We start from the raw sequence: 27504 nt of genomic DNA, 5'->3' as shown, positions 1-27504 counted from the left end.
ACTCAAGTGAGAAGTAGGTTCATTTTTCTCATAGACTACCATACAACCAGAGGAGTCACCCCCTGATGGCCAGTAGAGAGCATGCAAGTTTAAGGCACTTCAGCGTTGGCTTCACTTTTCAGAACCGGAGTTTGCCTCCTGGTAGTAAATAATCAGGTCTTGTATGTTGGCGTTAGCTAGTCTGTTATATGGACAGGTCAGACTGCCTTCAGCCCTGCATATCTGTGCATAAGAGATCGTTTATACCTGGAAAATACTTCTTCACAGTAGGAACTGAAACTACACCGAGAACTAAATAAAAACTGAAAATGTGAGCAGTGTGACACCATAGTGTGTCTTTCAGAGGTAGATTTGTAGTGATAGGTGAAGCTGCACCCACACCTCCTCTGTTTTTAATCCCAGCGTGGGCTCATAATGAGATACTACCTCACGGTGAACTGAACAAATCTGAAACTGAGAAACTGAAGAGTGGGGGGATGAGGGAGATTGCATTGTAGTGAAACCTAGAAGCATATATTTTTTCATATTAAAAATATATGCACTCAATGACCTGTCAAATAAAAATATAATAAAGTTAGTCAGTAAGTAAAGACATATTGATCTCTCCTCCACAGTCTGGCTGGCATTTCACATCCTAAATCCATCTCTTTATAGTGTCACATAAATGCCATGTTATCAGGCCAGCAGCGACGTGTGCCCTTCAGGGAGCATAGGAACTGTGAGACGACAGCAACTTTTCCCCCCAGAATTTCGTTTCCTTGAAGGTCAAGTCTGCACGTGCGGCCCGACAGCTCGCCGCCTTGCGTTCACTAATATGGAGCTACTTCACGGCACATGCTAGATTCAAATCACCAGCCCTGCACCGGTGTACTGAGGGTCTCTGTGCAGCATTCTGCTTGACTACTTACTCCTCAGCCTGGATGGAGTCCACTGGAGCCACGTAATTACTGGGAATGTAGCCACTGCCACCGCTGGTGAGCGAGCGAGCATCCCACCAGTCCCCTTCACTGAGAGAGAGAGAGAGAGAGAGAGAGAGGAGGGGAGAGGAAATAGAAGAAACAGAAGACCCACATTAATACACTTAATTTCATATAAGCAGACATGGGCTCTGTGCCATTGAACACATCAAAGCACAGCTTTAGTTTGACTTGTTCCCTCATGTCATCCATGTGGAAAACGCATGAGTCTGTGTGGAGTAAAGCAGAGGCAGTGGCAAGGCAGCAGAATCACATCGTCAACGTTAAGAGGGAATCAAGAAGGACCATTCAGGAGGAATGTAAGATCTAAATCTTCTATCTCATAAGAACATAATGTTATCAAAACAGAGTTTCTTCATAATTCAAGGTCAACTTAACAGCCAAGTGTTAAAGTCATCTTAGTGGCTAACTGCATTGGTAGCGTGGTAGCAACCTGTCAATCACAAGGTAGCCCCGCCCAAAGCATCACTTTATCTTCCATTTTGTTAAGAAACAAATATTGTTATTGCATCAGAGAGGAAACTTCTTCACTACAAAAAACATGAACATTAATTGGAATGAAAAACAAATAATTAATCAGTCTTAAATAAGTCTCCCTGCTTAAATAAACAATACATGAAAAGTCAACATTGTTTGTTTATTTTATTACATGCTACTTCCTGTATTTTTAAAATACAATATATTCTTTCCCCCCACTTTTCTACCATTACAGATTTGTAGTTTATCCAAGTCACGTGTGATGATATTAACTATCCCGGAAATGGAAATTCACCATGATCAACTTAGTGTTTTTAATCCTGATTTGAGATAAAATCCTATATCGTTTAGAGATGAATGCACATCACTCATGTATATTGCCCCCCATATCCCTGGACTGTTGTCTCTTTGACACACTGTACCACCCCATGCTTGTTTCTATCACATCCCTGACGCACCAGGAGGGAATGCTTTTGGGTGAGAGGGATGCTAGAGAGAGAGAAAGAAGGGGGAGGAGAGCTCCTGCGTTTATGCTGAATAAAGCCATGACGGAGGGATCGCCTGGGGACGACATCCCGGGCAGAAACAGGCCTGCTTCCTTTTGTTCGTGGAGGATCCCTGAGGAGGCACAGGAGGGAGGGAAAGATGGAGTCTCAACAATCCTCCTTCTGAGAGAGAAAAGTATGCACGAGTGAGAGGATGTTTTGTGCGACGTGAGAAGTGTTGCATGCTTGTTTGCCAGAGAGACATAAACAGACGGGGCGGGGTGACTGTCCCGCTGCCTCTTTTGTCTGCAGAAAAAAACCTCCTTAAACCAACTCTGCTCTGCCACAGACAGACAAGCAACAGGAGAAAACAAAGAACCTCCCCTCCTGTCTCCAAAACCTCTCTCCCCCCGGTGACTGCCGACGAGACAATAATGAAACACGGGACCGCGTTGACGGTGCAGTGGAGGCAAGCCGTTCACAATACCACACTGTCTATTCATAGCCTGCAGCTGAATCAGAACAATAGCAATTTCATTTAGGAGCGCATCGTAGCAGTCAGTGAAAGCTGGAGCTATTTCCTGATTATGTCTGATGAAGCATCACAATACACAGTGACTTATAAAAAGGCCTGAATGCAGAGCTTTATAAACATTCTGGGACGGAGCTCTCTTTCCTTGAGGATGCCATCACAAAACAAGAAGGCAGCTGAGGCTGGGATCTCCGAGTGCTTCACGCCTGTCTGTCACCCGCTTCCTGTCAAGCTCTGATGGGCTGGAGCAAATGAGGATTCCACACCTTTTACCGCCTTTTACCAGCAGGGGTCAGTGTGGCCAGCTGGAAGAGGCCCAGTCCATATTTGAGGCCGGTTGAAGCAGTGAGGCGTGGGCGGCCGGAGGGAGGTGGAGAGGAGAGAGGGAGGAGGGGGGAAGATGCAGCTCTGTCTGGCCCCTGCTGAGTTGGAGGAGGAGGGAGCCTGGGCTGTAATGATGGTGTCTTCCTGCTCCGGGTGGGGCCCAGCGGGGACCGAGGTGTGTGGTGGAATGTGCAAGACGCTGGCTGGGGCAGGATGCTGCCTGGGTGTGGCGGGGAGGAAGACTGACCTTGCTGGGCCAAAGGCTGCGGCGATAAGGCAGCCGCGTACATTCATCAGGAGACGGCCTATTTGGCATGAAGATTACAGCTTGTGCTCCATTAGAGGAAAACGCTCGTGCTGTATTATTTTGGTCTAATATTAAAACTACATGCATCAGGTTAATGGATACGTCTGCACAGGTTTTCCAAGACACAGCGTCACACAAATGTATTCGCCACATTCATGCCGTCTATTCGCATCTTTGCTTTTACTTTGTATGAACCACACTGAAAGGTTTGATTGGCTTTATGCAGCATTAACCAAAGGTGTGATTTACACTTAGGTGGCAGGGACGATGTGCACTTTATGTGTATTTCTATACGGTATATATATGCCTTTTAGGCTGCGTCGGAGGCATTTCCTCTACAGACGGCTACATGAAACAATAGTCACAGTAAACCTGCTGTCCCTCTGCAGTACATGCACCGAGCAGCATAATTACCAAGAAATCTAAAGGAGAACGGGGTCAGACCAGGCAGTCTCCCCGCCTCCTCAGACGTCACTGCACCACTGCAGAGACCCAAGCAGAGAGTCAGCTGAGGGGGGTCACCCCCGCCGGCCGAGGAAACGGCCTCATGTAGACGGTAAGAAAACAAAATCAACAAGCTGAGGCCACCATGGTTAAAGAGCTGGCAGATGACACCGCCTCCCCTCCCCATCCACTCACACCGCCCGCCCGTCTTTCTCTGCCGACCAGGAGAAAGATTAGCCACCATCACTATGGATGTAACAGGGCACTTCCTGTCCAAGTCATCACACCACAGTCATCCCTGCTGGCCGGAGCCCCTGTTGTGTGTAAACCTTGACAAGGTCTCGAGAGGTCCCTGTGCAGAGTTACTCTCCCCTACAGAAACTCCTGAACTCATTATAATGCATCAATTCAATATTTAGTTAGCATAGCATCTGCCCAGTTGCTAGTTTGACACGCCCTTAAACAAAGGTACTTAGAGCAAGCTGGAGCTGAAGAGTTTGGTTCGTGCTTACTAAGGATGGGGTGATTTATAAAATATATAGAAATACAGGTCCATATAGGATTGTATCGCAGATTGTAAATATGTGTAGTCAGGAGTGACTTCAAAAAGCTGTGTAGCTCGCTATCATGCTATTATGTATTTATCATTTATTTTATGCAGAGAATCCTTGCGATTTCCTTCTTAAAAAAAAGTAAAGTGACACCAGTTTGTTTTGTTGATTATCGGGATAATATCGTGAATCGCAATTACTTTGGCCAAGATATTCGTGACATGAAACTTCGTCCCATGACTAGCGGTCGCCATATTGAGTCCTTCGTATTTGACTTCTAGGGGAAGAGCAGCTGAAGAACAAGTGGAAAATACATAATTATTGCTATTCCTCAGCAGAACAACTCCTGTTATCTGGTTATGGTAAGGGGCGGGAAGTTTCTGACATCTGACAACACGAGAGTGGGTAACCAATCAGAGCAGCCGGGGCTTTTTGGGAGGGAGGGGATTATTGTTTCAGAGAGAGGCTGAGTAGAGCTGCTGCAGCACAGCCTGATGGGGAAAATAAGGAGTTTTTAGAGCATTAAAGCATGTAAACATGTTCTCATAGTACCCTGAAATACAAGTATGCACCAGAAAAAGGAGCAGAGTAGTTCCTCTTTAAGCCTTTTTTTTTTACGAGTGAATGAATTGAGTTATTAAAGCTGGAGCTCCCTGGTTGGTTGTAACGACTGTATTATGATTATATGATTTGTGTTATTTTACACTACCACAAACTGAAGTAAAGCAGAGCTCCTGCTCGCTCCGGATGATGAAACCAAAACACAAGCTGCCAGTTAAACCTTGGCTGAAATGTGCCGGCCTGCCTGCCTGCCTGCCTGCCTGCAGCACCCTCCCCTTCAAGACGGTGATGAAACGGGGAAACTTTGCATCCCTCCCGACTGCCGGCGGTCCGATAAGCGGCTGTTGCGACTTACGTGCTGTTGATAATCTGGAACCTTTCTCCTTTCCTGAAGCTGAGGTCGTCTTCCGTCCGCGCCTCGTAGTCGTACAGCGCCACAAAGAGGGTGACTCCTGTGGGAGGCGATGAAAACACAGCGTCAGCGCTCAGCAGATTAGCAGGAGAAAACGCAGCTCAGAGTCACGTTGAACCGACGGCACAGCTGCAGCCCACCGAGTATAAGGATCAGGTTTGAATTCTACTCCATCATGTTGACTTCAGTGGGAACTCATCACATTTTAATAGTTATTTAGTAGATTAGGTCATCTCAGTTAGGATGTTGGGTCAGATGGACCAATGAAAAGTCACACACCTGTGGCTTCATAGTGGCTGACAATCTTTTCTCACAGAATACCTGAAGTCACCTTCTTCAAACCTCCCCTCCATTAATCCTACTAATTTTGCCGTCATCACAGAAGTAAAGAAGCATAGCAGCTCTCATTTGAATATCTCACAGTAGCCTGCTTACTACTTGCTTATGGCAAATGTGATAAAAAGGGATTCAGGCTCATTGTAGGATGTATTAACTGATTGCAACAGGAGGTTAACAATGCAAACGAAAATGTGTGAGGTAGAAACAACTCTCACTGTTAAAACTACCCTTTTAGGTGTGCTGGGTAGAACAGAAACATAAGAAATAGGAGACAACAGTTAAAAAAAAAAGGTAAAAAAACAGTTAATAAGGAGTCTCATATCAATACAGCTTCAATTAAATCAACACAAAATGTAATATTACACTCAAAAAGGAAGAATCATCCATCCTTCCTTACTGATAACTGGGGTTAAAGTGGTTTGAGGACTACGCTGTCTCTGTGAATGAGACACTGAGCTCTTTGCATCAGCATCAGCTAAATCCCAACAACGAAGTAGGAATGCCCACTGACAGTGTTTCTTGTCACAGCACATGAAGTGAGGCGACGAGACAAAAGCAGCACTCGTGTTTTGCTCAGGCTCGAGGTGACTGCAGCTATTAAGTTGTTTCAAGCCTCTGAGTGTTTGACAAATGGAAGTTGAACGGGCACTTCTTCAAAGTCCACTCAAACTCTCTTGATCACATTTTTCCCCCTTCAAGTCGCTTCACTTTGGATGCTCTCGCGGGAGTGAGGCTTTCTGGGAAGCGGTGTTGATATGAAGAGGGTATGTGAGGCTGATGGGACTGCGGATCGAGGAGGACCTGCTGCCATTCATGTGATAACAATCGGAGAGAAAGGTGAGCTTTCCGACTGAAACACTTCACAACATAACGAGACCCCCGAATGCAGCAGATGTGTGCTGTACCAACGTTCAATTAGGTTGGCAGAGGTGGGCGTTTGGTGCAAACTGGTTCATTGATTCACCTCAGAGTTGTCTGCAGGGATCCTACTTAATTAGTTACATAAGGTCAACGGCTGTGAATTTCCATTTAGGGGAAGTGACATCAGCAAAAGATCAACTGATAATCAATAAGATTCTGCGGTTTGGGTTCCTCTGCAGTGCGAGTGAAGCGGGGGATGACTGCGTTTGTTATAATGCAGCTGCTGAGCTTGTTTGCCTAACGAGGGTTGAGAGGGAAGGGCGGCTTATGTCCAAATTTCCCCACCAGGAGAAAATTAAAAAGCTAAACCCGTCTCTGCTCCTCTGCCACCGAGTGGATTTGGATTATACAACGCAAAAAATAATCCACACTTTTGAGGGAAAGGACTCCTGCTAAGTTGAGTGGAAACGCTGAGTTCCTCTGCAGAGCAGACTGGGCTCAGTCGAACATAAAGGAAATCCTGAGTAGGAATATTCCCTACGTAAACAATGATCCCCGCACACACAAAGCTCTGTGCTGATGCCAGCCGGACGTTCCCGACAGGGCCGGGCTGGGGTCGGCAGTGGAGCTGCACAGAGGGCTCGGGTGAGGACTCTCAGGGTTTTGGGATGCCAGAGGAAGTCTTTAACCGCGCAAAGAATCTGTAAGAGGTTGTGCTTTTGCGTTTTTGTGTGTGTGAACGAGTCTGTGCAGAGAAAACTGTGAATGAAGTCAAAAGAAATGACCTTTGCACTCCGATTAGATACTTTCCTTTTTCTACTGAAACGATTAAGAGACACTTCAACTCCTTCCTCATTCTGTGTTCTTTCTGAAATACCAAATGTCTGACAGAAATGAAGTGGCTCCCTTGTGATGTTCATTTGTGGTGACTCCAGGGATTTGTTCTGTACACTACCAAGGTGGTTTCACTGCAATGCTTTCTTCATCAGTCACATTCACGCCTGGAAGCTGACCAGTACAACCACAGTCTGATCTTTAAGCCACTGAGCAGCCTCAATGAGATTCATATGACCAGAGACAGAAACATTCACACACTTCTGATCATGACTGGTTTCCCCCAACATATCCTTTACCTGTTCCACCCCGACGACTCAGGGTTCCGGTGTGAGAGGAAGTGCTGACCCCGCCGAAGACGGTCATCCCCTGTCCGACGGGGGTGTGGAAGTTGTTGTAGTTGGGGATGGCGGTGACCCCGAAGCTGGGGTAGTGCTGCGGCGTGGGGTCGGCCCCATAGCGGTAGCCGGCTCCCTGGGAGATGCTGGTGTCTCGGTTGTCTGTGAGTTTGGTTGCTTCCTTATCCTTGCATTGCACACAGCCCATTATCTATAATCTGTGGAGGACAAGAGAAAGAAAAGAGACACCAGGTTGGTTTGGCTGGAACTGTAAATAAAACACACTCAAGAGTCGTATAGAGAGGTGGACATTTGGATCACGGTGGTGGAGTACATCTGAAAATGTGTAGGAGAAATTAAAAAGAGCCTTAAAGCAGGCAATGAATCCAACTTATATACGTATAAGCTGGACTGGTGGGTGGATAAGATGAAACATGCCGTTTGGCTCCACTCCGCCAAGCTCAACTGGTTTCATCACCCTGTTCAAGGTTCTCCATTCACACTGTTGTTCTCCACAGATGGCATCCTTCCACTGATTAGCACTCAGGTCTGGGACGTTTTGTTTATAGCCTGACACACAGCCCGGCCCCTGGATGACTCACCGAAACAAGTATCTCTCTCCCCGTCGGGAGGAATCATGGCTCCTATAACACTGATGTCAGGGAGACTGGCTAGAGGGGGGGGGGATGTGGGTGGCATGGTGCATCGCTGTCACCCTGTTGATCCGCTGGAGAGCAGAGGGAGGACGGAGCGGTGGGAGGACGGAGGAGTGGGAGGACGGAGCGGTGGGAGGACGGAGAATCAGTGGGAGGACGGAGAATCAGTGGGAGGACGGAGAATCAGTGGGAGGACGGAGCGGTGGGAGGACGGAGAATCAGTGGGAGGACGGAGCGGTGGGAGGACGGAGGAGTGGGAGGACGGAGGGGTGGGAGGACGGAACGGCGAGAGGACGGAGCGGTGGGAGGACGGAGCGGCGAGAGGACGGAGGAGTGGGAGGACGGAGCGGCGGGAGGACGGAGCGGTGGGAGGACGGAGGAGTGGGAGGACGGAGCGGCGGGAGGACGGAGAATCAGCCTGATGAAACCATCTTAAACACGTTGGAAAGCATTCAACTATACTCGCTAGTGTGCGGTCCACCTAGACTTTCTCTCCCATAATCCTTTGCATTGCTGACTTCATCGCACAGTAAGCCTGAAATTCTGACTTTAAAAGCTGGAATGCCAAGTTGCAAAGCACAGTTACAGTAAGACACACTGAGCGGGACAGTGAGAGCCACAGTGGAACCGAAACATGCAGGTTCTCCTCCAGAAGTAAGAAAACCTCATTCCAATCACACTAATAACTAAACGAAAATGTTCATTGGAGATGTAGTTCTTCTTTGTGCTTTGTTAAAATCACAAAAGGTTGGAGTGGAGCTGATTTGTCAGCTAATATGGAAAGTAAACAGCAGAAAGACATGCTGAATGAGACCTTAAAACTACTATGATGAACGTTTGGCAGGTTGGACTAAAAGCAGCATTAGTCCCTTTAGAAAACCTCTCTTTTTACTGCAGCGGGGTCCGATGGCCTGCCTGTTCAGTCCAACCATCGTCTACCACTTAATAATAATAATAATAATAATAACTTGGACTTATATAGCGCCTTTTCATAGTACTCACTTATCCTGTATTTAGGGTCGTGAAGCGAAGGAAGGGTACACCCTCGACAGGTAACCAGTCTATCACAGGGCTGACATGTAGAGACAGACAGGTAACCAGTCTATCACAGGGCTGACATGTAGAGACAGACAGGTAACCAGTCTATCACAGAGCTGACATGTAGAGACAGACAGGTAACCAGTCTATCACAGGGAGACATGTAGAGACAGACAGGTAACCAGTCTATCACAGAGCTGACATGTAGAGACAGACAGGTAACCAGTCTATCACAGGGCTGACATGTAGAGACAGACAGGTAACCAGTCTATCACAGGGAGACATGTAGAGACAGACAGGTAACCAGTCTATCACAGAGCTGACATGTAGAGACAGACAGGTAACCAGTCTATAACAGAGCTGACATGTAGAGACAGACAGGTCCCCATCCTGCATGTCTTTAGACTGGGGGAGGAAGCCGGAGATCCCGGAGAGAACCCACGTTCACACGGGGAGAACCCGAACCCAAACCGGGAATCGAACCTAGGACCCTCTTGCTCCCCCCTCCACAAATTATTAAAGTCAATTCAGGAGTATGCACGCAGTATGAATTAACCCGTGAAAGTGATGCATATTATGTTGGGTGGGGAGAAATTACTCATCGCCAGGGTATGTAAGCATGGCTTTGGGGAATGAGCTGCATTATGGGAACTGAAGGGTCCTGTGGTCAGAATGCTGACTTGTTTACAAGCTCGCCAACGTTACAAAAGCGCAAAGCCAAATTAAAAATGGCGTTCTGGCTGATGAAACTGCAATGAAGCAGGAATCTGTCCACTGTGACGGCTCTGTTGCAGCGACGGTTTCTGTTGTACATATACTACACAGCTCCACACCACATCTAAAAACATCTTGAAACACTTTCTCTAGAGTTTATTTACGACTAAACTGGGATTGTCTTTTCCTCTGCTAAATTAATTGCTGAGATTTGAAAAACGGACAGGAGCCATTTAATTGTTTCTCTGCAAAACAAGGATGAAAATAACGGCGTCGATGCATCAGCTCACAACGGCGATAAATCCAGGCTCTCCTTGGAAGACAAAGTGTCGGTCTGGCCTTCAGCCAGTCTGTCCTCAAATGTGTCACTCGAGAATATATTTCATCCCTGCTTTGTCTCTCTCTCCGTCTGTCTGGAGCGAGAAGCAGCAAATGTATTTTGCTAGCGACGCACAGCGAGAGGACAGAGAGAAGACTAATGACTGAGGAGTGTGGGCTTCCCTTTCATAGCGGCAGCAATAAACAAGTGGAGGATGAAAAAACAGCCCCACTCTTCACAGTCACCAACAAACAATAAGCACTTGGAGATAATCACGCCTCAATCTGACGAGAAAGTCAGACGGCAACCAAACACAATATCCATCTACTGATAATATCTCAGTGAAATCTACCGTGGATATTCATGTTCCCCAGAGGATGGTCCGTAAGGGTTTCTGCAATCACCACCAACCCGCTTCTTGTTTTCCAACATCACCTTCACTATCCTTTCCGTTTGTTTTAAATACCATGATGTCACCACGGACTCTGAGAAAATGTGATGTTTCACTTTATTATGACATTTGAGAGACCAAACAATAAATAATAATTAAAAAAGAAGAAATATACTGTTTCATTCAGTCTGTTTTTTATTCAGATTTACTGACATTATCGCAAGGATATGAGTTCAAGGCTTTATGTAACATCCATATATATATTTTTAATATTATTATATTGTATATTTATGTTCATATAATACTCAGAAAGACCTCTTAGTCTGGTGCAAAAACTTGCAACCCCCCGCCCCCCCAAAAAACCATGAAAATCCTAAAAAAAAAATGTCCAAATCACTTTGACCTCTCTGTGTTGCCATATTTAGTAGGTCATTTGAGGAGAAATCTTTGCTTGACCAAATATGGTAATTTCCTTCACTGGTTTAAAAAACTCCCAAGATGGCCAAAGCCAATATGCCAAACTCTAGTCTTCAAAACCTTGGTCCAGAAACCAACGGGTGACGTCACCATGACCACGCCCACTTCTTACATACAGTCTGTTTTGTTTTTCCATCCAGGATTTCCATTTCGATAATTGTAATGAACGATGCAACTTCCAGGGCCAGCTGGCATGTCTACAACCTTGTAGTCTTGTTGACAAATGATCAAGGGCTGCCCATGTTGGTACAGGTTTGGCTCCTTCTTCCTACCATTGCCGCCACTGAGAGGAGCCCTCTTCTCAGCCAATTAGAGCCGGAGCCTCATACTGACTGTGACCACTCTCTTGCAACACAATTACAGGCTGATCCTCAGATGGCACGCCGAGGCCAAAACGCCCGTCAGCACAATCTGAGGTTGTCACAGTAGAGTGTGTTTTTTAAAAACCAAACAACATGACAAATTTAGGCCAAGGACGAGCCTTTCGACATGAATTCTCTCTTTGTGGCATTTTCTGTGTTCGTTCGGTGTCTTGCTGTTGGTGTTAGTTTCAGGAAGCTGGTGCATCACTGCTGGTGCTCCAGTGACTGCACGGTTAAATAACACGCATCGTGAGGATCAGCACGAGTGCAGCATCACCTTCGTGCTCCTTGCAATCGACTCGGTTTGACCCGCGCTAACGACCTGGCATCACACCCGCGGGCAGAGTGCGATGAATCGCTCACAACGGTGCAGCAGCACACGCCGTGACAACTCAGTCGGTGGGCGCTGTAATCCCGTGTGACGGGAGGCGGGAGGGTCTCAGGAGACGATTAGAGCATCTCTAATCGTAGACGCTCATAGCAGACGCCAGCGCCGACTCTGCACGAACTGCTCTGCATTTGTGACTCTTTTTACATAAGTGGCAGCGTGAATCAGCGCGTGGAACGAGAAACACATGTATTGATCCCTCTGAGCCGGATGGACAGCTGTTCCCGTGCAGTGGTGAAATGATAATCTTTGAAGGAGGAGGGAGATGCGGCTTAGCGTTGCAGCCGGTCATATGGAGCTGGCATGTAGGTGGTTTAGATGGGTATTTGATTGTGATGAGGGAGCAGATCAAATCTCACCACTGCAATATGTAAAGCCAGAGTCAGAATACACACCATGCCGCTAGCGGAGGCCCAGTCAGTGTATCGTTATTCTAGTGTGCTTTCTATTATTCTCTGTTGACACAGACAGACACAGCCCCGAGAGCCAGAGTCTAAATAGAAGGCAACTTTCAAAACGACACTATATTGGAGGCCTAATTAAGGAAAATGACACGTTACGCTATTCCACCACCGTTTTATTCAAGTCTGCTGAGCTCCCCTGGAGGGACGACCGCGTTCTTATTCCCACAATAGGTTGTATCAGAGCTAACCGGCTAGCGTGTCACTCCAAAAATCTCCCCAAATCATTTCAAAAGCATTAAAACCGTTTTTTTAATGTTTGGAATATCCCCGTCAAAATCCTTTCTTCTCTCACAAAAATCCAACAAATACCACTTTCTGTTATTCGACCGCTGTTTTTCTAACCAACTCTAATCAATTAGAACAATCGTTTAGCAATCAGATAAGTGGATTCGTGTTCGACTCGATGTGCTTCCAAACACAGCCGTTGCAGTAAAAGCCCGTGCTTCTGCAGGCCTGGCTGAGCTCACAGCCGATTGCTCTCTTTGAACTCCTTCATCTCTTTATTTCCCTCTTCCTTCCCTCCTTTTCACACAGCCCTCTTTGCTCATTAATTATTCCTCCTGCGCAGAAAAAAGCCGCCACCTGCTTGCCGTAGGGGTTGTTTTCGCTGTTTACTCCCCCGGTCTCGCGCTCCTCATCTCAGAGGGCTGCAGGGAAACAGCTCTGGAGGCGACTAAAGCGAGGGCCGAGACCGAGGCTGCTCGTTGCATCGCTTCACTAAAACCAAGCGTTTCCAAGGCTCGTTAATAATGCATGCACGTTCATATAAAGAAACAAGAATTATTCCACTTTTGTTGGCTTACACAGAGCTTTCCCCTCATGATTCATATCAGACCAAGCACTTCCTCCCTTGTTCAGCCACTTTCAACATGAAATCAATGAACCCCTTGGGGGAAAATCCAATTTCAGAGCAGGAAGTGACCAGCAATGGAGTCAGATCTATAATTAGTTAATGCAAACGGCTATTCATATAATACTGGATGGAGAGAAATTCATTAGGCTCTTTTATTGGAGCTAAAGACCTGCACAAGTAAAGAGTGTGATTGAAGGAGTGAATGGAATAATTGATTAACTCAACATGAAAGGAGGCGGCGTCCACCTATGCTCCTCGTGGCAGATAAAGAAGCATGCTGGGGGGGGGGGGGTTCCACACATATTAGGACACAAGTGGGAGAATATGTCCTATGTCTTTACCACCTAGATAAACAATACAACCTTATTATTTCAATATAACTAACTTTTAAAGTTCGGTTACATCAAGCAGCAAACAAATTGCACTAACCTAACAACAAATCATAGTCTTCCTGCTTAAATAAAGGATACATACATTTAGAAAATTAATATTTTGTATCCTGAATACCATGATGGTGATCTAGAAAGCTTTTTCAAGTCATTCTTGCCGATATTTCCGTTTCATTTCAATCAGCTTATTGAGAGTTTCTTTCAATCGTGAATCGCGATAACATCCGATATCGCAAAAAAAAAAAAAGATGGCGACGGCCAAAATGCCAAACTCCCACTTCTTACATTTAGTCTGTACTCGACCTGCTGCTCATATAAAAATATTGTTTTTCGTTAAGCATAAAATATGCTTTTGTTGCTCTTAACATGTCATCGCAGCACAGACTAAAAAATCACAAGAAGGTGAATGACGGCTGGAATTTAACACGATGTAGATGAAGAAGGTGTTAACATTCATTGGTCTGCCTGTGTTCATTTCACTGCACAGATGAATTCATGCAGAGTGATATGACATTCAGTCACTTTAACCCGTTCACACACACATTCATACACTGTTGGCAGAGGAGCCGCCTGCACATCAGGACATCACATCTAACTCATTCATACACATTCACACGCGGACGGCACAGCATCGGGGGCAACTGGGGGTTCAGTATCTTGCCCAAGGACACTTCGGCATGCAGACTGGAGGAGACTGGATTCAAACCGCCCATCCTCTGATTGAGGACGATTTGCTCTACCTCTGAGCCACAGCCGCCCCACAAACAAATAACACATAGCTCCCAGCACAATCTATACCTTCTACTACTACTACTACTACTACTACTACTACTACTACTCAATTTTATCCTTGATTTATGCAGGGAGACCTTATGATTTTTGGACGTTCACAAAAAAAATAGATTATCTATGACGCAATAAAAATATATTTTTTGCACAAGAGAAGGGAGCAGAGGAGGACAAGCAGTGGCTGATGGTGAGGAGGAGGAAGAGGAGGGGGGGGGGGGGGGAATGAGACGGAACTAACGTCAAGGAGAGAGTCGCTCGACAGGAAGATGGGAAGGGGAGGGAGGAGTGAGCGCCCCGACTCTCGTCAAAGGGAGCAGGCTGATGACGGGCTGCGGGTATCGCACACTGCGCCTCCTGCTCTGCCAGGGGAAAGCCTCGTCTCTGCACTCCCAGCATGCCGTGCTGCCGGTGTCATGCTGCATCCCGCGGCGGGAGGAGGTCGGTGCCAGTCAAGGTTACCACGCACTCGCACACAAACAGACAAAGCATCAAAACAAACGCATCCTCTCTATCGCGTCCTCTTTTACTCGTTCATTAGGGACAAGTGTGAGCACAAGCTCGAGGTCAGCAACATCCTCCGTTCTCACCACAGCTGCAAGTCACTGTACGCTCAGGTCAGACAGCATTCTGACAGAGCGCTGGGGCGGGGCTACGGCACTGAATATGGTGGACCCGCCACATAAACGGAGAGAAAGTGTGTACAGAGAGGATGTAGGGGACGGATTGGGCCCTTGTTTTAAAAAGATCCACACATGTTGAGTAGTAAATCATTATCACTGTAAACTACAACTTGAAGATATTGTAAAAATAATTATGAACCATTAAAATAGTCTGCTACTACCCAGACTTCGGAACCAAATGTACACATTTGAAAAAATAAATAAAAGAAGAAACGTTTACATGTTTTCCTTATTTAATTATTTGACATTACATAAAAAGGGCCGATCCTCTGACCTGGCCCAATGTTCTGGCTTAGACCTTCCAAGAGCAGCCCTCGGCCTGGCTTTGTGCCGCAGGGTCACTGAGGTCACTTGGCTCATCACAGAGGAAAACGCTGCCAACACAACACCGCCGCTTCAGCAGCAGCAGCAGCTGCAGCAGCAGTGAGCCGGACCTCCCCAAAACACCAAGGCGGCCTCAACCAGGCCAGTCGAACCACAAGACAAAGCGGCCTCCCTCCAGGGAACCTGATAGGAAAGTACACACACCCGACCAGAGACGCTAAGTGACAACAGCTCTGTTACAACAGCAGGAAGTCATTCAGACGATGCCAGTAAAGGAGGAAATGTTTAAATAAGTGGAAAGAAAAGGAAAAACCAAAATACATTTCTCCAAATTCGGGACATTTTTATTGAAATGCTTCAAAAACACAGAGACCTCAATAAGACACGAGTAGCTGCCAGCGTCCTCGCCAAAGTCAACATTAAAGAGTTTTGGCCTTAAGTAAGCACTCCTGCAGGTCTCAGTTTATTTCAAAGAGGCTGGGTGGAGTAGAGTCTATAAAGCCAAGGATCTGGGCTCTAGATTATCTTGTTTCCACAGCTCACGTGTCCCCCCGCAGGAGGTCCGCCTGAGGATGCTTCAACCCCCCTCATTAAAAAAAAAAAATGGCACACACTATCCTGCTTTTAGCCCGGTGTGAGCCCCTCGGAGCGTACACGTCGCATCCCAGTGTGGAGATGATGAAGGCATGTGAGCTCTTCCTGAGCCTGCAAACAGCCATAAAGCACCAATAAGATAGGATGCAGTCAAGTTGGAGCATGAATGTGTCTCCATTTTTTTTTTTATACACTGCCGTTAACGGTTCATCTCCTCTCTCCAGTTGGGGATTATGAGCTGTCAAAACTAGAACAACCCTTCCTCCTGCCGCCCGGCTCGTCTGTGGGAAGCAGCGAGGCCACATGCTTGTCTGCATCCCTTCCTGCTGGCTGAGCGTGGATCACAACAACACGGGCCTCATTCTGCTCCCATGATGCTCTCTTCCCTCTCTGCACCGAGTGGAAGGGTGCTCGCCGCTGTCCTCGCTGTGGCCATCAGTCAAACTCAAGCTGGGCGGGACCGGCGGTGGCACCATTGTGTCAGGGCGGCTCAGTGTCAGCAGCAGCAAGAACAACAGCAGCGTTATCGGTGGGAGCTGACGGAGGACGGCGGTGGACACCTACCGATCCTCCGAGGTGGAGACTCAGCGCTACGCCTGCTCCGCTCGCTGTGGGATTAGAGCGAGCAGCCAACCATCTGCCTCCTCAGTCAAACTGTAGGGATGGAAGCTATTGGCGCTGATATGATAAATCAATCCATTGATTGGTTGATAAACAAAAAAAAATCCCAAAAAACTGGGAACAATTTTGATAACTGATTTGTCATATGTTCAGTGTTTGAGCACAGACTGCATGGAAAGGCAATAAGCAGCATTTTAAAGTGTTGAAAAAATATTTGAACTTGCATTTGCCTTATTTTTTAACATTTTAACGTTTCTACCAAGAGTGAAGCCATCGATGAAGTGCTTTAAGAATCATTCTCTTTGCTGGCCATCAGGGGGCGACTCCTCTGACTGCAAAAAGTAGTCCGACTGTATGGAAGTCTGAGAAAACGGCCCTATTTCTCTCTTGATTTATTATCTCAGTAAACATTGTAAACATGAGTTCATGGTCTCAATCTGTAGTTTCAAGTCTTCTTCATACAGCATGATGTTCATTTAGTAAATGATGGTCCATTTAGACTGATTGAAATAGACCAGAAAGGAGGGTACACTACCAAGGAGTAGCTGCTGCGGCCTCGCTACTGACGCTACTGAGATGAATTGAACACTTAGTGTGCCGGTTGACCTAGAATACAAGGTCAACTTTATAGCTAAGTGGAACTTCCTACTGAAGTCCATGAAAGATCCTTCTGACCACCACCTCATCTTTGGCCAGTCCCAATTTGGATTCAATGGGGAAGGAGTTTCTGGTGAACCTGCGTGTTGTAAATCATTTCTAATGCAGGGACCCGATGTTTTACGAATAACTATCTAGAAATAGACAATCTTCTGGCTAATGGTCTCGTTTGCTCATGTAGCTCGCATAGAGGTGTGAGTATCACATTGAAACTGATACTTAACCAGTTAAAAGTCTCTTGTAGTAACTTTAACTAAAGAACTAATGCGTAGATTAGTTGATTTCCATCACAGCCTCACCCAATATATCTTCTATATCGTTTTATGACGAGGTAATAAAACTCGCTCCAGATGCTCCGTGCCTTATGTGGTCTGGCTCCGTTTTATTGGAACAAGAAGAGAGAAAAAACCCCAGTGGATGCTAGAAAAGAAGGCTTGTGAACCTTCATTAAATGGCCTACAAGGTTACAAACATGTCAGGCAGAGGCACAGAATTGAGTGTGCTGCTTGATGTGAGCCCTGCAGACGTGTGCTGACAGCTGACCTTCTGTTAATAATGCAGCTGTGTCCAGGACTTGACCCGGCAGCCTTCACACTCCTTCCTTCCTCCGGGCTCTGGATGAATCAACACCAACACAAGGCTGTGCTCTCCTCATTGAAATATTCATCGGGTCCTCCTCCTCGGAAACCATCAATTATCTTTCCATTTCAATCAAGTGCTTTAGGACCTTTAAACGTGGTTTCCGCTGCAGTTTCAAATTGAGTCTGCACATGTGATATAGTGATATGCTGCAGCGCTGTAACATTTCTGCTTCAGTTCATCAGTATGTATTTGCTGCATGCATTCACTTCCCCTGCTGAGCTGCTGTGTGTCTTCAGGCAGGGATGGGTCTGAAATACAGCACCAGGGGGGCTTTGGCTCGGGAACAAAGTAGCACAGGATAGAGGAGACACCTTCAGAGTCACGTTAAAGCACCCTCAGAGGGACGGCTTGACATTTTCAGGTGCTTATTTGTCTTCACAAGCCACTTGTCACGTCGGGGGAACAGGGAGGATTCACATTTGTCCTTCAGGTTTGTTGTAAAGAGAGACCATTCCCTTTGAAACCTCTGCCCATGATAGCACCATGTATTATAGTAGGGTGACTTTCTCATAGACTTCCATGTAATCAGACAGCAAAGGTTTCACTTTTCAGAACCGGAGGTTGCTGCTTAATCGGGCTCTAACTGGTACGACTAGGGACAAAGGTGACAGGTTTACATTTACAATGAAAAATAATAAAAAGGTAAGTAACGACAAAAGCTGTGCTAACTAAGCATTGCAGCTTGTGGGTGCTGCACCTTCCTGTAAATGTGCGGATGTGAAGAAGGTGTTAACCCCCCCCCAGCAGGGAGCTGACACACACCGTGAGCTATCTGTTCTCCTAATGTGACGGGATGTGGTTATCTCAAATACACCTCAAACCTTCTTCATTTCCATTCACCTCACTGAGAACAACAGGGCTCAGCCCCACAATGCTGAAAATAACCCACTTCTTCCATTCCGAGGAAGACAGTTTTGCTGATGAAGTGCCTTATGCAGAGTCGACCAGTCGGCCTATAAATAGGCCAAGGAGGTCTCTGTGTCCCGCTCCATTTCTCTGCGTTTCTGTTGCCGTTTCACTTCAATGAACGGAGGCCGACCTGGCGTCGAGCAAGGCTACGGCATGTCGTCAGTTCGACTCTGGCTAATGTCATCCTCGCTGCTCCACCCGTTCTGTCGGGCCTCCAGCAGCAGAGGACAAACAGAGGGATTACTCTGAAACGTCCACACGCTAAGCTACTATGCCTTTCTGCTAACAGCGTGCATGTTTAATTACCCAGCAGCCACATGCATTCTTCATGGCCTATACACGAGTGTGATAGAAACTTTCTCTACCTTGCAGATGAAAAGAAAGTGCCACAGAAGACACGACACACAGTCTTTTACATTTAACCTTTCCTCTATTTTACATGCTGTCTCTGCTCGTTTCTGCAGCCACAGATGGTGTTTTTAGTGCGATAACCAGGCTGCTCTCGCCAGCGGGGTTCTGCGGAACCACGTCGTTAATCAACGGAAGCCCTACATATTATTTCCATCCAACTTTTTAAACCTGCTCCTGAAAACTTTCACAGACTCGCTTTTGTGAGGATGCTTTACTTACTTTTTTATATTGTGGTATATGGAGTTTCGTGTCATATTATCTAATCTAAACGGTGGTGAATTTTCAGAAAGGCAGGTTTTAAAATGACAATATACAAAAATATTTGTATTTAAATGGATCAATCCTTTATTTATGCATTTGTTGCATGTTTGTATGGGTCCCATGCCTAGACAAAAGTTTAACACTGATGATGACCTATTTTAAAAATGACGACTCGTGCCATAGAAAACTGTCGGCTGCATTCAGGTACACGAAGGGCAGCTGGTGAACCTTGGAGGGCGACAGCACTGGAGCTAGATTTACCTCTAAGCAGACAAGGTACGTTCGCCCATCATCGACCCAACACACTGATCTGTCTCCTACCCCGTTGCTAGGTTACCACATTCCAGTGCACAGTGAGTATTATGGCAGAGTGTGAGGAGCGGAGCTGACGCGGTAGCCATGACGATGCAAGATCCTGTGTGATGGAGGATGGACGGAGGGCAGGAGGACGCGTTCTGGGAGACGGGAGGCGATTGAACTTTGCTCCACCTCTGACAGCACTGCTTCATACGCTGTCCGTTTGTGTGAGCGTCGTGTGACTGGGTGAGGAAGTGTTGTGTCTCCGAGGCGACGAGCTTGTGCAGCCGCCTGACTCAGTGCAGCACGTTCCGCCACACAGAACCGCAGCGTCTAGACAGCAGCCAGACTCAGAAACGCCCACAATGCTCAGCAACTCCAAAGAGGATTGTGCTCCATCTGGGGGATAATCTTTAAGGCTCATCATTCTTTGTCTTGACGCGGTTCATGCCCATAAATAATCTTACATAAGATGATCATGAATCAGAAGCATACATCACGAAAGGATACATCAATAAAACGTGATTTTCTATCCTGTATTTTTAAAATTAGATTCTATTCATCCACCACGACAGCTGTTCATGATTACCCGATGATGGAAACTCCCTCCCTATGCGTACCTAGATCAGATTCCACCAGGACAAATGACTGACAGCTGAGACTGAGGTCTAGCAGCTCTTGGGCTGGGATCGAGGCCGGACAGAATGACAGGCGTCCTGTGTGATTGATTGAACGAGCGATCAATCGTGGTTCAATCATGTGAAGCCACGTGGAAACAAACACAGCCTGTCAATCCTGTTAGAGCAGAGCTCTGTCGTCAGGCGGTGTCAAGCATCAAACATCCAGCCAATCAATCATGAATTTATACATTTGATAATATAGATAAGAGGTCACTGTGACAATTTGGGACTGGAGATAATCGATTCACCCTGTCTGATGTATTGTCCTTGCAAACCGCAGACACCGAAGTCCATATTTTACACCTCAGACTGGATGAGGAAGCAGGTTGACTTTCGGTCACCACGGCAACATGTCATGAGAGAAGCAATTTGTCCCATTGGCTTCCGTTGGTTTGTAACGAGCTACACAGCAGGCGGGCTCCGTCAGGATCAATCGACGGCGAGCGTCTGAAGAGGGCTGCGGCGCCGATGGAAAAGGAACTGCATGATGGGAGAGCGCTCAGTCGGGCTGAGATCATTTCCAATTCATACAATAGGAGAATGAAAACAACGATGTGAAATGTGAAGCGACAGGTATGAAAGATTAGTGTCAGACTGATGTTCTCATTAAGCATCAGTGTGACAGACTCGCTCCCGCATCCCGACTTCCTTGACGTTTCCTGCATCTTTATTGGTTTTGTGCTGCACCCTGATTCCCCTTGTGTGCAAAGCAAAGTCTTGAAATTAAGAGTTTCTTGAATCCATGGCAGATTAGAAAGCCCTCCACTGCAGCGAACAGACTCTAAGAAAAGTCTGTTAAAATATGGCTAATATACCATACACCATCTATTTTTTTCAAATTACGCATCAACTTGTTGGAGGAAGAACCTGAAGAAAGTTAACAGAGGAGAAGCCTTCCTCACACTTCTGTGGTAGAATGTAAAAAAAAGCTGATCTAAAATTATCTATGGAGTTAGCTCAGTATCGTTTTAGTTTGAAAGAGTTGTTCAGAAGCTGTTAAGCTGTGATGTCACCAGATATGCCAGAATTATTTTGATGACTTTTTGGCAAGTTGGATATAATTAATTTTTATGACAGAAGAGAATTTTCCATTTTAAGGCTGAAGGAAAACAGTGCTGGTAATTTTCTGCCAGGACGTTATCAGTTTTTTATTTAATCTTACAGGGTATTACGTTTAATTTATTCTCTGTGTGGCTGTGTGCCGTGTCTGCAGCGCTCGTATGTATTACAAGAAGTTCAAGAAGACAAACAGCTGCAGCGAGAGTAGTATTATTTACACTTGTGCATGTGTACTTTATGTACTTGAATGATTCAGACTTTTTGAGACCTAAATCAGAATTTTTGCTTCTTGTTTATTCAGGCAAAGCTGCCCTACTTTTGGCGTAAATTAAAAAAGGGCGTTTGTAGAAAAACACGTTATTTAAAAGGTGAGTTTTGTCATCGGTACTGAATACTTGGTGTTGAATTGGCATTAGTGTGGCACTAACAATCCCCACTCAAAACACTCATCTACTGCACACGACTATAAGATAAGTACCTCATACAACCCCCACTTCCAAACACCCAAACCATCTGTAGCGTCTTCCTAATTGCTCTCAGGTAGGAGAAAGTGATGTGTTAACGCTCCGTCTGCTGTGAAACAGTTGAAGAAGAAGTCAAGATGTCTGCTAACAGATAGGAAGAGGTCCAAGCCTCCTGAGCTCCTCCTCCTCCTCCTCCCATTAGTGGCTGTAAATCAGCTGAGCAACGGGCTTCTCCCAGCAGTCAAAACACTGAGGTTAAAGTAGCACTAATTCCTGCGGGGCTGCTCATTAAGCCGCTGGCTTAGTCCTTGGGGACCCGAGGCCGGCATATGGCCTCAAACCAAACCCAACGGCCGCCTACGACCCCCCCCCCATTATAATTAAAACCACGACACAGCTAAACCTCCGACATGTGGAGCGCTGCCGCCGATTATTGACAAGCCAGACTGCCAGAGGAAGCCAGTGCAACATCAAACGTGTCCTGCTCTCGGCTTCGGGGTTGGACCCATTAAACAGCACTGAACCACTTTGACAACCTTCAGTCAGTAAATAGTTCAATCAGACATAATGACAAAGCTGAGCAGGAGCACCGAGCGCTTTGATGAATCAAAGTACAGTCCACATGGTGAGTTCAGATAGCTGAGGAAAAAAACCCCACTGAGATTTATGGTGTTTCTTTGGTTGGGTCCGAAACCACTCGTTCACTACTCCCCACTCACTATGTGGAGGACTATGTAGGGGTCCACATATAGGACTATGAGGACTATATAGAGGACTATGTTGAAGACTATATAGTGAGCTCATCTCTGAAGCACATATATATTTAGGGCTTTTATTGTGAAAGGTAAGAAGAAAAGAAGCAGTATATGCTGCTGTTGTCAGTGGAGGCACTTAAGAGTATTTGAACAAATCAATAAATAAATTCAAAGTAGTTTGTGACTGTCAGTGTTGTGATGCTCTGCTCACATCAAATACATTATTTGCATTGATCGGTCACAATCACTCTGTTCTCTCCACTCATTCATGTGCAATGCATGATGGTATATAGTGCTCAATCTGTGACCATCAGCTGTACAGTATTTATCAAGATTGTGGGATGCTTGGAGTCCACTAGAGTATATTCTCACTAGACAGTCACACAGTGACATGGAGAACTCACTTTGAGGGATTTCAGACACAGCCTTTGTGTCGTGGAGGCTTCTTGCCCGGGTGGGTCAAGATTAAGCTCATTTGCAAACCAAAAAATGTTTCTGTGCAAGGATTTCAGCTCCGCCGTGGCCAAGTGAAAGATTCCATTGTTCGCCTCTGTGCGTCCATAATAAGCCCATCTGAGTGTGAAGCATTAGACGGCCTGAAACACCCGAAGCCTCTTGCAGCTCCGGTGACAATGTACCTGTCACGGCTCTCAGCAGGCTGGGCAGTAAGTCTAAAAGCTGGTCAATGAGGAGCTACAGCTGCTGTTGTTCCGGCCATCCATCACCCCACCCTTGCCTTTTTTGAATCCCGGCAATAAAAAAAAAAAAGAAAAGAAAATCTGAGTTAATTTCTCTTCTCCCAGGTCATATGGCAGCCTCGACACGTAATCTGCATGCCTTACAGATAGGAAGCACACCTTGTTTCTTATTTTTTCCAAATGTTTTCGCATGGTGCATTTTAATCTAAAGTCAATGCAAAGACAAATTTGCCACAGGCGGCTAAAATTTCACATGATGCTGTGACACGAAAGCCTAAAAGCAAATCAGAAATGAAGACAAAACATCTTAGCGGTCTGTGCCCCCCCCAGAGCTCGAGCACGAGTTGTGAATAAACACCAACGATCCTGCGATTATGAGTGAACAACCGCAGCAGAAACAGGAAAGATGGTGGGCTGCAGTGACTTATGACATATGCCTTAAACACGCTCACACCTTCACCAGTAGATGATTGTTGACTCGCAGGAAATGGAAGAGAACTTTTCGGAGACATAAATCATCGAGCAGATTCAAAGCAAGGCATTAGTATGCTGCAGCAGATGTGTTGAAGGTGGGCTCCTTCGCGAGTCAGTAAGACAGGATGAGGTTACGGTGCTGTAGCAATTGCACACTACACACCCTACACACACACCTACACACACACACACACACACACACACACACGACACAAACACACACACTTGCATCCTGTAAGCAGCAGAACAGCCTGCTGCAGCCAGCATAGATGTCAGCTGTCGGCGCTGAACAGAAACCACGTTGCTCCGCCCGTCAAACAAACACGTGGTCTCCACCCAGCTGACCTCTATTACAGGCAAAGCTAGACGGATGAGGTGCTGTGTTTAAAGTCCTCCAGCTCCTGAGTTTCCTACGTCCATCCTATCTTTTATCTGAGTAAAGGTGGAGGGATGGAAGAGAGGATCTTTTGTGAATTAAAACCACTCGGAGCAGGTCAATCATCCCTCCTCTTCTTGCTCTTCTTCCCCTCCGCCTCCTCTACATTTTAGAACTCAACTGCTCAACATGTTGTATGTTTATATGTATGCATGTAACGCATAATTCCTGCTGTGCAAAAAATCCCAAAACCAAAAAAACATAAACAAGCAAACAAACAAAAAAAGCTTATGGCAAACAAACCTGCATTGTTGGGCTCATTCTGCTGCTTGGGTGTATATTTATATCTTGGGATATATCTAGAACATTGTCATACTCCGTATGTATGGAAATAATCAGAGAAGAAACAAACCCAGCTTTCCCTGCATAGACCAGAATAAAATGGAGTCAAGAGCGTGACATGTAACCTGACTCGCCAGATGGCTTGTTCGACAGGACAATCTGAGAAGCCGTCATTGGAAACTGTTGGAAAAAATAAATACTTTGCAGGTGGTTAGATGAACCATCTGTCTATAAAAATCTTGCCGAAGCCAGTCGGGAGAACAGCGAAAACGTCTTTTCTGTGGATTAAAGAATTTAGTGTTGCTCTTTGAGTTCTTCCGCAGCATCTAGGCTAACCTCTTGATGAACAGTCACCACACACACCTAAGCCACGCCCCCAGCAGCTCCTCCCAGGATGCCGATTGGTCCGGACACCAACGAGTTTCTTGAAGCCGAGCATAATCTTTTTACTGAAACTCTGAACGTTATCTTTCTTTACCGACGTCTGTAACCAACTGAGGGTAACAGGTCCTTGTGTTTCTTTAGCAACTGCATTATGGGAAACGTAGGAAGTAAGTTTAACCATAGTGTAGATGTGGGACGATATGAAAGTTTCAGGTCATGATTTTCCTGACCACAATAATTGTGATTCACAATGTTATCCTGATAACCATCAAAATATGCTTCAACTCTTATAATAGCAGCAAAACATACTGGAATCAGTTTACATTTTGTTAATGAACAAATATTTTTATGGCGTTACACGTGAAAAACAATCTGATAATCTTAAATGAGATGATCATAAATCCTAAATAAAGGATAGAGGCCTTTTCAAGTCAGGATATTTCCTGATGGAAAATCACCACGATTAACCTATTGTGAGTGTTTTTCTATCCTGATCCGTGATAAAATACTATATTGTCCCATCTTAACAAATGAAAGGAAACATTTTAGACTTAAACAGAACAAGTAGAGATGCTTTTATACCAGTAATAAGGCTCATACGCTCCTCCACAGTGCAGTGATAGTGAGGATAAGAGGAAGCTGCTGTGGCATGAGTGGATTTGATGGTCAAGACAACTCTTTCTTTGAAGCCGGATACTAAACAGCCATCAAACAGCCAAAGGAAGACAGATGGGCTACGTTCTACGGTTGGCGATGTGTCACGCTGAGGTTTCACAGGGTCTCTCTCTCTCCTAAAGGTCCGTTCACACTAAAGGCAAAGTGCAATTTCATACAAATTCAATGCAAAGACGCTGTGATGCAACAGCCTGTCAGCAAATCAGAAATAGAGAGAAAACATATCTGTGTTCACCCAGAGCTACAATTAGTCTAGAGACCGAACCGGACTATGTGGAGAAACCAGAGACTGTCTATGGTACAAACAACAAGATCGCTGCTGTATTTATGACCTTATTTGGAGTGTTGATGGAGCAGCTACAATGTTAGCATAGCCTAGCACCCATCAATCCAGACTCCGTTCAGAAAACAAGCATTTTAAAGGTTGTTAGTTTGTCGTCTTGCAGACAGACCTAACAAAGCATGATATCGGACTTTTGACTGACCACCATCATTATCAAGTTATTTCAGCATCCTTTTTATCTGTTTATTGATATTAAATCAGAACAAAATAATTTATTTTGGGTTCATACAGCTGTAGTAAACCAGTCGACGTGTGTCTTGCCAGTGAATAAAGCTTGGTGAAATTCACAGAGCACCTCTGGATCATGATATGAATTCAGACAGGATGGCATATCTGGGACTTCACAACGTACACAAAGCAGCACTAGTGGTTATTTCAGCCGTGATGGATGAAACACTGTTGGTATCTAAATGGAGGTAAGCCCCGCCTCCTCTCCAAACACAAAACAATCCTGCGAGTAACGCAAGGTTTAAATTGGCTTTGCGTTTGGTGAACACATCTCAAGACGTGGTAACGAGCACAGAGAGCCTCCGTATGGTAGAGTGCATCCTGTGTGAGCTCAGCTTTTATCCTGTGTGGTTTCAGTTCTCAGCCCAGATCCTACACAGTTCACTTAATCAGGCAGAAGGAAAGCATGCAGGAGACAAAATATAACAGAGTTTAACTTAACTAGGTTCATTAGCGGCAGCAATTCTGCCCACTGACGGTGTGTCTCTGTACCATCAGGCAGAGGGGAACCACAATGGAGCCAAAGTCTGAGGGCAACGCTGACATTTCAGTGAATAGCTACCAGCCCACACTGGCACAGTCATTATCGTGGAGGTAGCAAGCTGGGAGGAGGACAGGGCGAACAATAAGCTATGGAGCGACCGCAATAAGCGTTGGTCTCATGGCTGCAGATGATTCTGGCAACGAATATCAATGTCTAGGACAATGTGTGGATAACTGCCAATGTGCCTTTCAGCTCTTCTTTCTGCACAAGACAGAAACTCCTAGAGAGGCGGGGTGAAGTGGATGCATGAAAACACTTGTCGGTGACTCGTTTTCTGTTTCTCACCAGCCTACGATACCACCCACCCTGCAGGAGCGCGTACACACTTACACACTCGGTGTACAGTATGTTCCCACAGTAACGTTGATGAGCCTTCATTGCCGGCTCTGCAGACTGTACTGTGGCATTAAGTCCATCTTGCTGACACCGTGCAGGCCAGAAAAAAATAAGAAAGAAGCTGAGTCACATGTAAACGGCTCCATCGGAAACCAGAGCACACATGATAAAGGAGCTATTAGAGCAGTGATGACTGAGCCTGTATAATAAATAAACTTGCTATGAATGTCAGAAGCTCAGCTGACTCTGGTTACCTAGAAGAAACCCTTGTTCAGCTCGTTTCCTCGAAACCCAACGATTAAGTCACCCAAAATAAAAGCCCCTCTCCATTTATAGCAGTTTGTCGGTTGCTCAGCTGGGGTTTTTACAAAGCGTCTCCTTTGTCAGCAGGCTGGGATCGGATGGTCGGAAGCTCGAGAAGAGGAAGCTACAGAATGAAATGCCTCCGACTAGGGCGGACACGGACAT

The 27504-nt window shown here is 45.9% G+C and overlaps 1 protein-coding gene across 5 annotated transcripts in view; it reads right to left on the bottom strand.

Moving 5' to 3' along the window:
• The window catches only part of fynb (FYN proto-oncogene, Src family tyrosine kinase b), a 55153-nt gene that overhangs the window by 12726 nt on the left and 14923 nt on the right, over positions 1–27504 (bottom strand). For all 5 annotated transcript variants that reach the window (XM_084030862.1, XM_084030858.1, XM_084030861.1 and 2 more), the window contains 3 exons: positions 7404–7660; positions 5014–5110; positions 909–1007 (listed from right to left, as the gene is read on the bottom strand). In XM_084030862.1, the coding sequence (XP_083886988.1) occupies positions 909–1007; positions 5014–5110; positions 7404–7650 (443 nt within the window). In that variant the 5' untranslated portion in view covers positions 7651–7660. The remainder of the gene's footprint in view (positions 1–908; positions 1008–5013; positions 5111–7403; positions 7661–27504) is intronic.

The sequence above is a fragment of the Eutrigla gurnardus genome, assembly GCF_963514095.1.
Source record: "Eutrigla gurnardus genome assembly, chromosome: 16".
NCBI lineage: Eukaryota > Metazoa > Chordata > Actinopteri > Perciformes > Triglidae > Eutrigla > Eutrigla gurnardus.
This window is presented reverse-complemented; position numbering and strand designations above follow the sequence as displayed.